The 14,055-nt window shown below is 43.3% G+C and overlaps 1 protein-coding gene across 7 annotated transcripts in view; it reads right to left on the bottom strand.

The window, feature by feature from the left end:
• The window catches only part of FGD5 (FYVE, RhoGEF and PH domain containing 5), a 103,447-nt gene that overhangs the window by 84,694 nt on the left and 4,698 nt on the right, over nucleotides 1-14,055 (bottom strand). For 4 of the 7 annotated variants that reach the window (XR_007379300.1, XR_007379301.1, XM_048957440.1 and 1 more), the window contains exon 1: nucleotides 7,265-7,472. The exons of 1 other annotated variant lie outside the window; for it this stretch is intronic. Coding sequence is in view for 4 of the 6 variants with exons in the window: in XM_048957440.1 (XP_048813397.1) it covers nucleotides 7,265-7,277 (13 nt within the window). In the remaining 2 variants the exon portion in view is untranslated. Of the gene's footprint in view, nucleotides 1-7,264; nucleotides 7,473-14,055 lie in introns of those variants that run through there. 2 more of the 7 variants (XM_048957436.1, XM_048957435.1) reach the window with 1 other exon arrangement.

Genomic DNA, 14,055 nt, shown 5'->3' on the forward strand with positions numbered 1-14,055 from the left:
GGTAGTGGACCCTGTTCAAAGTGTAACAGTGGGCACTGTGGTGTCCTACTCTTTTCCTCTGTGCCAACTATTGCCCCTTTGGATTTCTTTGACACTTTTTCCTAGCTGCTCATTGTGCTGACCTTGTCTTTCATGGAGGCTTCTTAAACAATTTCGCCTCATGGGTGTGTGTGTATGTGTGTGTATACAAGTGTTTTAAGTAAACTCTTGTATAACAATTACTGAAAAGAAAGCAGATCTGTCAAGCACAATGGATCTCTGTGCACCTTTTATCACAGTGATTCGCTCTGATTCAATTTCTGCTTCCTCTGGTGTCTGAAGCATTTAAGAGGCTGTAACTTCTAAATGGGCAAAAAACAACACTGCACCATAAGAAATGTGTATGTTAACAAATAATTGTGCATGTTTATTTTAGGATGCATTTTATATTGGAGGGAGGCACACCCACTCTGTGCTTACAAGGAAACTCTTGGGGAATAGGAATTTCTTTAGCCTGCTCCTCCCCTTATTGTTCAATGCTTCCTTGTACTGACAAGGACGGCTTCCTCTCCTTCAGGCAAACTTGCATTCCAGCTTGGTTTTGTTCCTGACATGGCCCAAATAAAACTACTCTGCTCTCTGCTCCTGTTCTCTTCACATTTGAGTTTCTAAGCAGTGAATGTAGCAGTTCTGGAATAACAACCAACCCATACAGCCTTCACTGTTCAAATGATTATTTGAAACAACAGACATTCTGAGGTAGAGTTTGCCTAAAACACTACAACCACCCACTTTCAGATGTAAGTTAGATATAGGAATTAGCCTAGAATTTAATTTAGGCATATAAGGGACTATATATACCTACACCCCTGCCCCATTAAGCAGCTGGTTTGAGGTGAAAACTTAAAACACTAAGATTTTGCAGTTGCAGGAGCTTCTGCAGATTTGTCCCAGGCCTGTGGTCTTGGGACAGTGGCCCAAGAAATGGGCTCCATAATTTAGATATACCAGTTCAAGCTTTGAATGGCATCACAGTTGAGTTCAGGCATCTCTTATGCTGCCAAAAGTAGCTTTTTTCAACAAACTTGTGTAGACCTATGCTTTGTTCACTCCTTCATCATTAATTCAGTTCAGATTTATGTTAAAATATGTCAAAGACGTTGAGAAAAGAGAGCAGAAATGTGTTTAGATGAAAGCGACCATGCAGATAGACCACACTGCAACAGTGGCATGAGACAGCACCAAAACTAGAATTCCAGTGGAAGCCAGTGTACACGAGGCCTGATTCTCATTGCTCCTGCTACAAAGAGCTTCAAATCTATAAATGGAAAGTGCCTGAGAAACAGGAGGTAGACGAAGAATATCCAGACAATTCAATAGGAAAGTCTAATTCGGCTCTATAATGATATTCAGTTATATCAGAATAAAGGTGAAAATTGTCTTCCAGAAAGCTTTAGTCTCAAGAAAGTTAGAAATTGAATATTTCTATCCTTCCTATCCTCCTTATCTTATTCCCATAATGAATAGGAGATTTTTAAAATAAAGCCCTTATTTCCCCATTAGTGCTTTCTGACTCCTATCTCCAGCTTCTATCTCCAGCATTTATTGTTGTTTCCTCCACTGAGATTAAAGACTCTTTTATTATTCAGTATTTTTCTAGGGAAAATATATAGTTTCCTACAGCCATGCGTCTCAACAATTTTATTTCTGGTAAACTGTACAGATGAACTCATTAAATCTTCACAATTGGACAATTTCTCTTTTCATTAAGTCTTTTGGGTTTTTTTTCTGAACGTTTTCCAATTATCCAGTGGCCCCTATAAAATATACAGTGCAGACCTGGGGAAAGAATTCCAGAGTGGCTACAGATGATGCTACCTACACATTTCAGTACTTCCTTAGACTCAGTTCTCACTGTTCTCTGTAGCTTATTAATGTATCAGGTTGACTTGCTTGTCCATTATGACTTCTCAATTGCTCCCAAGGCTATTGTTTTCCCTGTCCGTTGTCACTAAACTGATAGCTTTATAATATACATTAAGTGTAATTTGTTTGAACGGATTCAAGTTAATGACCGCCATCTGTTTATACAACCGCTCTGCCTACATTGTTAATTACCCTTTACCAACTTTTGCATGATAAACTTCGTCATCTGATACTCTTCTGTTTCCTCTCCTACCATGAAAATATTGAACAATATCAGCCCATCACCGCCCCCTGCATTTTACATGCCGCTATTTGATAATGATGCAGAGATAATCACAGAATCACAGAATTGTAGGGGTTGGAAGGGACCTCCAGAGATCATCAAGTCCAACCCCCTGCCAAAGCAGGTTCCCTACACCAGGTAGCACAGGTAGGCATCCAGGCAGGTCTTGAACATCTCCAGAGAAGGAGACTCCACCACCTCCCTGGGCAGCCTGTTCCAGTGCTCCATCACCCTCACTGTAAAGAAGTTCTTGCGCATGTTTGTGCGGAACTTCCTATGCTCCAGTTTCTGGCCATTTCCCCTTGTCCTGTCTCCACTCACCATTGAAAAGAGTCCGGCCTCGCCATTCTGCCCCCCACACCTTAGATATTTATAGACCTGGATCAGGTCCCCTCTCAGTCTCCTTTTCTCAAGGCTGAACAGACCCAGTTCACTCAGCCTTTCTTCATAGGAGAGATGCTCCAGGCCCTTCACCATCTTCGTGGCCCTCCGCTGGACTCTCTCCAAGAGATCCCTGTCTTTTTTGTACTGGGGAGCCCAGAACTGGACGCAGTGCTCCAGATAAGTACTGCAGAGATTCACAACTGCCAGTTAGCCTTCAGACAAAACAACCCAGACTGTATTCTTGTTACAGAAATGCTTCTCCCTAAAATCTGAGCGTGCTACTAAAAATACTGTGCAGGCATCAGTGTTTGTTCCTGCATCAATTCAGTTGCCTTTGTCAAGTCTGTAACTTCTTCCAAAGATGAGGATCAAATTCCTCACTAGAAGTCCTGCTATTGAGGAAATGAGAATATGCAAAGCTAAGAGTAGCAGTAAATACAGGAATTCATTTACATCTTACTTGCCAAAGCACTGTTATAGACATAAAAAATGGCTCGGATCAGAAAAGATACAAGTTCTTTCATGGCAGCACTCCTACTTTGTGCACCAGACACATGTATGAAACAGCAAACAAAGAACTTAGCCTGTATCAGCTGCCATCATATTCACTCTCTCACATCAGAGAATGGCATTAATAAGAGCTCATACTATGTACAAAAACCACATGCACCAAGCACTACACAAATCCAGGAGATAAAGGAAACAAACCAGCTGCTCTGTGCAACCATAGAAAGAAGTTTCCATATATCAGCCACCAAAACAATACTATGTTCTTGCAAAGCAAGACAAGGAAGAAATTATTTACCTGTGTCTATTTCAGTTTGACTAATGCATGGTCTTATATATTCACCATGGTCCCTACTCCTTAGAGAAGGAATTGTTCTGAGAATAAATTAATCAAAATAACAAATGGAGTTTCACTGTAAGTGAAATGGGCAGCTTTTCTTTCAGATGAAGAGCTGGCTTTGGACCTGGGCAGAACATGGGTACGAACCACCACAGTAACTGCCAGCACTGTAAGTCAAGCTAAGCACACTGTCGCTTTCATTTCCATATAGAAAGCTGTATGTTCCAACCTGTAATTACAATTCTGCCAGCTGTTTGAATCAGACAGCGAGGATGTGTTTAAATTGCTGATGTTGACAGGCCATTTTAATGTCATTCTGAATTGAGTAAAGTACCCAATATAAGCTGTGTAAGCTGCCTCAGTATCTTGGATATGAAATAGATGAGAGAGCATGATTTAAAAGGAAAGTATAATCCCTTTGAGGGATCCAAATAATAAAACACAAGTGTTGTCACTGGTGAACCCCAGGATGTACTGTAAATAACTGAGATTTCACAGCAAAAATATTTCTCTTTGTTTTATAGTGTGCGAATCCATCATTTATTTCACACAGTCAGAGGAAAATAAAAGGTTTAAAATGACAACAGTTACATAAGAAATGAAAACAGTGGCAAAGGAGTCACTTGAAATGGAAAACATATTTAGACTTGGATTTTCTAACAAGGGAGGAGTGCAAGTCTCCCCTTCAAATAGGACCTAAGTCTATATTTAGGCATCAGCTCTCCCTTTACTTGAGCTGAGCTGTTTGGTTTTTTTAGCATTGGGACTTAAGGAACTTCAGGTCTTACCTCGTGTTCAAAGCCAGCAGGTTAAGGGTTCCTAAATGCCTCAGTCATTTATGAAATTGGGATTTCAGCTTCTTCACAGTTCTGGTACTTTTGCAAAACGTCTGTGTTTTATCAGTGTTTATCAGTGTACATCCTTCAAATTTGTGATCAAAAGCCCTCTGTATACATCAAGGTTTCACTAGCATGGAGTCAGACTCATAGTAACAACCATCCCATGGGAATTTTGTCCCCTTACAAATCCTAACTAAAATACTAACAGCTGGCTTGTCAGAACACATTCCACCCAGCGGAAATACAGTGCTGTACTGTACAGTTATTGGAATCCATCCACTATCATTAGATCAATACATGAAGACTCTGAGCTGTCGGGTCAGTAGTTTACAATTTTTTTCTTTAGCTTTATTACAGCCATCTGTAGATATAATACAGTAGCATAACATCACACAGGGAAACTACTGGGGAAAGGGAAAAAGACAATAGAATCAGAAAAGGATGAGTTTCAGCACCAAATATCTCAATCCTGCAAATTCACAAATTCTGGCATTTTCACTGTCTCTAAGCAGACTGTACATACAAGTCTTAGGTAGGATGCGAGTGCTGTCTGTGAAAAACCCCACGTGTGTGACAATTACATTATTTTGATTCTGAGATACTAGCATATTTTTTTTTAGTGGAACTGCAAACATTTGTGATGTTTCCACTTGGCTGTGATTTCACAATATGAAGCTTATACTGCAGCAGACAGCTTATAATCACTTGTTGTTTTATATATTGCTTCCTGAGAAGTTAAATTTTTTTCTACAGGTACGTACAGCAGCTTTTTCTATATCAATCTCAGTAACAGCAGAAAGAATATCTAGCCTGCTTATGCCTCTGAACATTTTGAAGTCAAACATCTGAACCTTCTTCCTTTGGGCAGCATCTATTCAGCACCCAGGAAACAAATTGATACTTAGAGCCTGGTAGGTTCTGCCTGTGAGGCTGTGAGATGGGGGGTCTGTCTCTTGTCTCTTACCACAGATTTCCTGCAACCTTGCTGGACTGCTTCATCTTTCTTTTCACATCAGTTTTGCATCTCTGAGGATAATCCATGCTTCCCTTCCTGTTTTCCGTTTGCCTTTATTTCAACTTCTGCAAGATCAAAGCTGCCTTATATGCCTTCACATATGACTCTGCTTACTGGTGCTCTGTGTTACTATAATACAGAGCTCACCAGCACTGGTCCCTGAGTTCTGCCAGCTAATAAACACTTCAGATTCAGTAGGAAGTTCTGCTTTGCACTGATGGGAGAGACATTCCTTGCATTGTGTGAATATACAAAACAAAGGCTGAGAAGGGATATGAGCACTCTCTATAAATACAACCTGGAGGTAAACACCAGAGGAGGAAAAGACCTATTTTAAGGAAAGGGACAATGTAATCCCAAGAATAAATGGCTGTGAATCTGGTTAGGAACTAGAAGGACTAGGCAGAGTAAGAGGTTCTCAGCTTCCTGGAGGAATAGCAGGTAAGCTACCTAAAATGATTTAATTTGATGCAATGATAAAAGGAGTAATGTGGCCTTGTGATCTGTAACAAAGGATATTGCTTTAAATAATGACGTAATAACATTCAGCCCTATACTCCAAAGAAAGAAAACTGCTAATAAAATTTCAGTTTACAACTGAACAACCTGATATTCCTTGCACTGCTCACCCCTGAGATCAGACAAGATGAGAGCTGCTTCTTTTAATATAACAGAGAGATGGAGAAAGAGTGGTTGGAGAATCACGGCTAAGACAATTTCGGCTGACTTGCTTAACCCTCAGATGAGTTCATCTTCTTGGGATGGACTGAGTTCAGTCCAGACAGAATCAGGAAACAGAACAGAAACGTCAGCACCTTTCAGATAGGAGAGTGTCCCACTCTCAATTGAAAGGGGAACAAGAGTCTTCCTATATAAACTCAGAGCAGCAGTATGACATGCTGATACAACTGCTCAACTCAACTGATACAACTGACATGCTGATACAACTCAATCAAGAGGATTGAGTTTGTGCCTAAACAATCCTTTCTAGTGCTGTATACCTGTGCTGTGGCAAACAGTGCTTCACAGTTTCCCAACATACGACAGTGGTAAGGTAAAGCGCCTTGCAGTAATATCTCTGGACCTCAGGTTACATCTGTGCAAGTGAAGTGCCCAGCAACAGTCCCTCCCAGGAACAAGGAAACATGGTGAAACAATTTAGGGCTAAAACAAAAAGTGACTATTTCTCTTCATCTCTACCTCTACACAACGTTAGATTTTTCTAACAAGTTCTATAGTTAGCAGTAATGGTTTCCCAGACTGTTAGATTTTTTTACATGCATGCCTCATCCCTGAAAACCAGAGAGTTAGTAGAGAATGTAGAGCTTGCCCCAGTTTTCTAGTGATTTCTTTTAATGGTTATCTGTTGATGGTCTTGTTTTAGCAGTTGTTCCCTTCTGATCCTGTCTCTCACCTTTCCAGTTTCTATCAGGGAAACGATCTCGGAAATTAAGAGAAAGAGGAAAGGACTGGGCTTGCCTCAGAGAGAAAATTGCACAGAAATAAACCCACCAAAACACGCAAACAAACGAAAAAAAAACACCAAAAAACCAACCAATATCTCCCCAAAATCCAATTACCAAAGGAAAGCAGCAGAAAATTTCCTAGAGGCATTGTGAAGGACTGAGCGCGTCCGAGGGAGAACGGGCACAGCGCCACTTCCCTCGGCAAGCACAGCCCTCCCCCCGGCCCCTGCCCCTCCACGGCTCGTGGCCACCCTGGCGGAGCCGGTAAAGGGCACCGACAGCCCGGGGCGCGCCGTGTCTCGCGGGGAGCCGGAGGAGCATCCACCGAAGAGCAGGGAAGCGGAGGGCCGGCCCTGGACGCAGGGAGCCTGCCCGGGGGATGCCATCCCGGAGGCAGAGCCTCAGAGGAATGCCGTCCAGCCGGCGCCCGAGGGAAGGAGGGTCCCGGTACCATAGAAGGATGCCCGGCCCCAGGGAAAAGATGCCCGGACGCGGAGAGCCGTTCCTAAGGAGCCGCACGCTTACCGGTGTTGTTCATCTTCCACCCCAACTTCCCTCGCTGGCTACCCCGGGCGCTCAGAGCATGGTCCCGGGGCCGTCACCGCCCTCGCTCCTCGCGAACGCGCCCGGCGCTAGAGCCCCTCTGGGGGCATGGGAGCGCGGGCGGGGCAGCTGGACCCGGCGCGGCGGGCTGGGCACGCAGCACTGCCGGCTCGGGGGCGGTCAGCGCCGCGGCGCGCCTCCGCCCTGCCCCGCGTGCGGCCCGTCGAGGGGCGGCGGCCGGCGCCGGCGCCCCGCACGGCAGGCCGCGCGCGGGGATAGGCCAGGCGGGGCCATCCCCTGCGGCGGGACGAGCCCCTGGGTTACGCGGGGTGCGGGCGGGGGCGAGGGGCGCGGAGCTGATGCCGAAGGGCGCAATAATTTAAAGGCGCAGCGGGTTGTCCTCCTGCACTCCTTTCTTTTGCCCTCCCCTCTCCTCAATTTGGTGTTCTCCACCCCCTTTCGGTTCCCCACAACCCTTCTTTGTACACCCCTTCGCCCATTTTCCCTCCTCTCTTTCACTCTCCTTCCTTTTTTACCCCCTTACCTCCCCCCCTCCCCCCTCACCCTCTCATCTCCCCACCTCCCTCCCTCCATTAGCTCCCTTTCTCCCCTCACTCCCATCCACCTACCTATCCATCCATCCCCCCCTCCCCTTTTCCTTTCTCCCTGGTCAGCTTTTTCCTCCCATCTGTCTTTCCCTCTGACTCCCCCATTCCCCTCCCTTGGTTCCCCATGGGACAGGACCACCCCCACCTCAGAAAACTGGAGGAAGAAGGCTCAGAGAAGCCACCCCCAAATTACCCAATCTGGCCCCGATGCAGGGGTTTTCCCCAGATTGAAGAGCACCCCTGGGAGCCAGCAGCACCTGCCGCTGAAGCACTTATCTAGGCGCAGAGGAGCCGATCCCTCACATACGAACCTTGCTTCCTCAGAGCAGTTTCAGATGGCACCAGGCAGTTGTCTTCTTCCCCTCTCCCATAGAACAGCTTCCGGCTCAATGAAATTAACAGTCATGCTGTGTCTGGGCACTTCTCCTGGTAAGCAGTGGTAACCCCCAGGAAAGGTTGGATTGCTCCTCTACTCTCAATAAGGGCTTGATATTGATATATCCTGTTACCCTTCCTACTGGTGCCATCATTGCTCGCACAAGAAAGTGTAATATTCCAAATTTCCCTCCTCTGGTAGAGAAACCCCAGGACGACTGGAGTTTTCTTCCCTTGTCAGGTAAGAGCCATTCCCCCACAGGTCAGGATGGATGCTTGGGGCCATTCCTGAGCCATGTATGCCAGCAAAGTATGCCTGCCTGGCATGTGTGTGAAACTGTAAGGTCCTGCTTTGACTTGCATTCCACAAAAATCAGGACTACTGCTAACACCATTTTAGATGCTGTTAACTTTACAAAATACCTAATAATTAATATCATTCTGCTACTAGATGTTCTGTAGTATAGCCAAAGTTCTTGAGGGCTTGAGACTGTATTCAGGGATGACTGGTTCTGATGTGTAGGGGATCCTGGTTGTATTGCTACATCAGTCACTCGTGGAGTTCCACAGGGCTCCATTTTGGGAATTTTCATGAATGACTCAGATGTAAGAGAGTAAGCTGTTTTGAGCAGTTTGCTGACTACTAAATTAGAAGGAGCTGTTGTCTCTGTTGAAGGTGGAGAGGACTCGCAAAGACCTCTAGACAAATTAAAGAACTGGGCAGTCACCAACCGCATGAAGTTTAACGAGAGCAAACACCAGATTCTGCACCTGGGAAGGGGCAACCTTGGCTATACATACATACGATCTGAGTGATGGGATGCTGGAGAGCAGCCCCACTGAAAGGAATTTGGGGGTCTTGCTCAAAAACAAGTCGAACGTGAGTCAGCAGTGTGGCCAGGCAGCCAGGAGGGCCCGCCGTATCCTGGGGTGCATTGAGAACAGTACTGTTAGCTGGTTGAGGGATACAATTGTCTTGCTCTGCATTGCACTGGAGCCTCACCTCAAAACCGTGTGCCATTTTGGGTGCCACAGTACAAAAAGGACAAAGTTATTAGAGTGTCTAAAGGAGGGCTACAAAAACGGTGCAGAGTCCAGAGGGGAAGATATTTGAGGAGTGGCTGAAGTCCCTCTGTTCAGCCCAGAGAGGACACTAAAGGGAGACCTCAGTCAATCCAAGTATCTCACGTCAACAGAAAGTATTATCTGAAGCAGCTTTCAGGAATACAGTTCTGTGTTGTTGCAATGTATGGGAAAAAGTTTATGTGAAACAATGGAAAAGAAACCACAAGTAGAAAAAAAATAAATCACAGTACAGACGATTTGAAAAAATTGCCTTAAAGCATGTTTTCCAGGAGAACAGCTTTTCAGTTATATATGTAAAAAAGAATAATGCACTGGGGAACGGGGCAGCTGGAAGGAAAGAAAACATGTCTACAGAAATACTAAGAATGTGAGCCACAGAATTTTAGGGATTCTCCCAAGAACTTGAAAAACAGTCAAAATGATAAAGTTTTCTCATATCTGGAGCTAGATACATAATGGATAAGTGTTGGTTAAGTATTAATAGCAAAACAAAGCCTTTGGGGGAAAAAAAAATAAGCAAGTACACCACATGGTCTTATAGTTCTTGTACTGTTTCTAATATGCTTCATTCAAAATCCTTTTTCGGTCTGCTACAGGGCAAAGAACGAAGACACTTTTTAGTTTGTGATGTGAACTACCATTGCTCCATTTCCTGGAGCAATGAATTCCACTTTTTTCCTCACTCCTGAGCCGGGACTTAATGATAAGGAGGCAACTCCTGCTTCTGGCATCAAATCAGTAGCTCAGAGCCTGGCTGAGAGCAAGCATTGCCAATTGTCAGTTCTGTGACACAGCCTTTGGAAGAGCTGAGCGCTTCTCACAAGTTGCTGTCTGTCCTCAAATCTGACTTCTTCCACAAAGGGCAGGGTGCCTGGGTACCTTCAGGAGTCACTGATCCCTCTCAATCAGATCTGATTCTTTGAACTGGTTTCTGTTGGTTAAAAATACAGCGTGTACTCTGCTAAGAGACACTGCACTGTACACCAGGAAATGTATTCTTGAGCAGTTCAGAGTAATTCTGGACACCAAGAACTGCTTGATGGGCAACTAAGCTACAGTTTGGGTGCAACAGAGATAAAGAAACAGACATCTATGCAGTGATCACTGTCTTTAAAAGAAACCTATAGTACATTTACTAAGCAAAAGACTTATGTTCTCTTTATTGTCAGTCTAGAAGACAATTCAAAGTGTAATCTCTTATACTAACATGATGAAAAGCATTAGGACCTCTCCACCTAAATGCAATAACAACCATATAACATCTGCTTGAAAGTTGCCATTTTGTCCTCTGTCTTAAAAAATAATGGGAAAAAAAAAAAAAAAAAAAAAATCAACACATCCATTTCCATTACTCAAATAGCAAAACAAATGAAATACCTTTTTAAAAATAATTCTGATTTTTAATAATGACTTTACAAAGTATTTCCTTTAAAATATAATACAAGTATCTATTTAATTTTTGATGATTTGTTAAACTTAGGTGAACTGTATGAGCTTGTAGGTCCCGAGCCAGTAGGTCATTTCAGTATGTGCTTAAATCTGTGCAAGTGGTTAATCCATTTTAAGGAGTGCTACTCCATATACTTACGTGCTAAAGTATATCAGAACAATCTAGCATGTTAGAATCTTTTTTTTTTTTTTTTTTTTTTTAAAATCACTGAAACATAAACCAGCACTCTACTTGCCATCTTAATAGATAGAGGCTCTAGAGACTCTATCATACTACACTACCTATGCATCCTATTATTTTTCAGCCTTTTAATGTTATCGCATAGAGATGTTCTTCAAGATGAAGTCTACTACTTTATTATAAGCAGTATTTCTGAGCATTTTTCATCATCTTTCACTCTGCTGTCTCTTCTTTATAAGGGTCTGTATTTACTGTTTTGGTGGCAGAAAGCTTCTGGCATCATACTATGAATGCAGCACTGGGAGGAGAGGGGGGGTTGCCCTGCAAATTGCACTGAACTAAACCTCTAACTTTCTTCCAGGTACAATTTCAGAATCGGATATCATTTTACAAATCTTTATATTTAATCTAGTATTAGTTGCCTGAGAAATCACAAGTTTTTGTTATTTTGATATGTATTTTAGCAGGTACTGTAGCACGTGGGAACCTGTGGGACAGGAGGAGGCAGTCCAGCAATGGTCATCCCCACTGATGATCTGCCAAAGCCCAGATCATAGATATAATAGATTTTGAAGGATGGTTGATGTATACAGATCCCTTAATAATGCTGTAGGGAAGGACAGTAGATAGAGTTTCTCAACTGCCCAGATACATAGTTCTCAAATCTTGGCTGTTTTTATTTGTTTTACCCAAGCAAAGCTTCCCTTGACTTAACTTAGCTTGAGAAGGGATGCATCCACAAACACATCCATCTTTAATCCATACACACGTTGATCATGCAGTCAAAAGCACATGGTGCCCATATTTGCAACACACAGAGCTCATGAACTCCACAGACAACAAAGAGAAAAGCAGCTAAAAATACCCTTGCATGGATTTACCTACTACACTCAGCCTTGTTTGCATCTGGTATTTCAACCCTTCTGTGATGCTGTTACATAAAGCACCAGGGGAAATAACATCACAGAGAATCAAACAGTGGGCTGGGAGCTGAAGGACTGCAGATGGCAGGGTCAGGCATCACATGAAGTGGGATGATATGTAAGTCAGGATGTTATGCAGGTGTAAAACTGATGTCAATGAAAGAAAATTGGGCACTGAGTCCAAAAGGCTGAGTATTGGCACAAACAGTGTCAACAGGGGTTCTAGCTTCAGTGAAGCCAGAAGTGAGTTTCACTCCTGGAGGTCAGCAAACACACACTAAATTCTATTTGGAAAACAAAACAAAAAACAGCTGAAGAAATTATGACCGGTTTCCTGCATTTGATGGGACCATGCATTTGACACCCCCAAAGCATGCATGTCTCCCTCAGCAATGAATCACCAAGAGAAAAAGTGACCACTGCTACCTCAGAACATTGTTTTGAAACATAACAGTTAATGATATGCCACATTTTTATCAGGGCCATATTCTGAGTGCAGTGTGGCATGTGAGAGGTGCATAAATGGATGAAGCCAAACACCCATTTCCTATTACTATTAGTATTTACTTTAGTCTCACTCCAAAATCCATCTCACTCCAGGCCCCTTCTACCTAAAACCCCCACCCCACCTCTGCAGCCCACTTATCACTGGGTCCTTTTTGGCTACAAAACCCTGCCAGCATTAATTAGTGCAGCCACTGACCCAAAGCAGGGCTGGCAGCTGCGTTCTCCATTTCCTGCCCAGGCATCTGCTGCCTTGATTGGAGGAAAATAGTTATTAAACCTTCTTCAAAACAGGAAACTTCTCTTGTCCCTGCTTCCTGAGGTACAGGAACAGTCTCCACAGCAACCCCTGGACAAAGAGAGCTATTAACCACTGGGGTGCCACAGCAGTATAGTGGGAGGTCATATTTCAAGCCATAATCCTACCCTAAAGGATTGAATGCACCTCTCTGCACACCATTGCTCCCACCAAACCTACATCCACACCACTGCTTCCTTAAATGGTCTGGAAGTTAATTAGCAGATGATAATTCTATCCACTGGAAGCTTTTGTAAACACTTCTCAGTCTGAGTAAATTTTGATCCTGTGTCAGTATCAGAAAATTGTTTCAGAGGCTGCTGTCTTTCCATCTTGGAAGGGTGACTGAGAAATTCAACACTGTCACCTCCACAGGTGTTATCAGGGTCTATCTTAACATTATGCAGTCTTTTTTTAAAACAAACAAATACATCTTGTGCTTTGCTCATTGAGTATTTTTGTTCTCATGATCAGGCCTCCTTGTGAAGCTTAATGCGGACATTTCTGAAAGTCATTTGTAGCGCCAGTGCTGTCCATCGCAGTCCTGGAGAAGACCACACACTTACATTTGTGAGTTGGCATGTGTGAAGGACCAATGCTAGAGGAGCCCAGTTGAAATGAGCATTAACTTCAGCAAATTCAGCTTTAAAGTTCAAATCTGGTGGGTTCTTTTAAAAGCATGTACACCTCATCTGTAACTGACAGGACTAAAGTGTACCTCACAATAAAAACAAGTGTGATAGCTGAGAATCATAAACAGTGCTAAATCCTTGTTCTTATTTTTGGTTTTGGACACAAATTCTACCTCCAAGGTACCATATCACAGCAAATGCAAAGCCACAGAAATGTCCCTCTCTGCTTCACCCATATCCAAATGATCAGTTCTATGAGGTTTTTTTTTCCACTGTTCAGGCTTTAAGGAAAAAAAAAAAATAGTAGGATACAGTGACATTCAAGAGTTATCACTTCCTCTGCATTCCACTCCTTTCTCACCGGTTACTGAAAGTAGAATGCTGAATGGGAGAATTCCTTGTACTGTTGTTTCCCCACCAGCAAGCTACTGCGTCGATCCCAGAATGGCTGCCTTCAAAACCTAGGCTAATTATTTCTTAAATGTCTGTATAGACAATGATCTGCCATGTTGCTGACTACAGAGAGAAGCTGTTATGTACATTTTTGTCTTACATACAGCTTATGTCTGCTATTCTGACCCGAATGCCTTTGCCAGTAGTGAGTAGAGGAGCCGTGTAGCAGAAGAGTCTCTAATTAAACTTCCTGTAATTTTCATATACACAGAAGCAAACAAAATAAAAAGATACATATATTTCAAGAGGAAAAGCAAAGCCTGT

Source organism: Lagopus muta, chromosome 11, assembly GCF_023343835.1.
Source record: "Lagopus muta isolate bLagMut1 chromosome 11, bLagMut1 primary, whole genome shotgun sequence".
In the NCBI taxonomy this organism is placed as follows: domain Eukaryota; kingdom Metazoa; phylum Chordata; class Aves; order Galliformes; family Phasianidae; genus Lagopus; species Lagopus muta.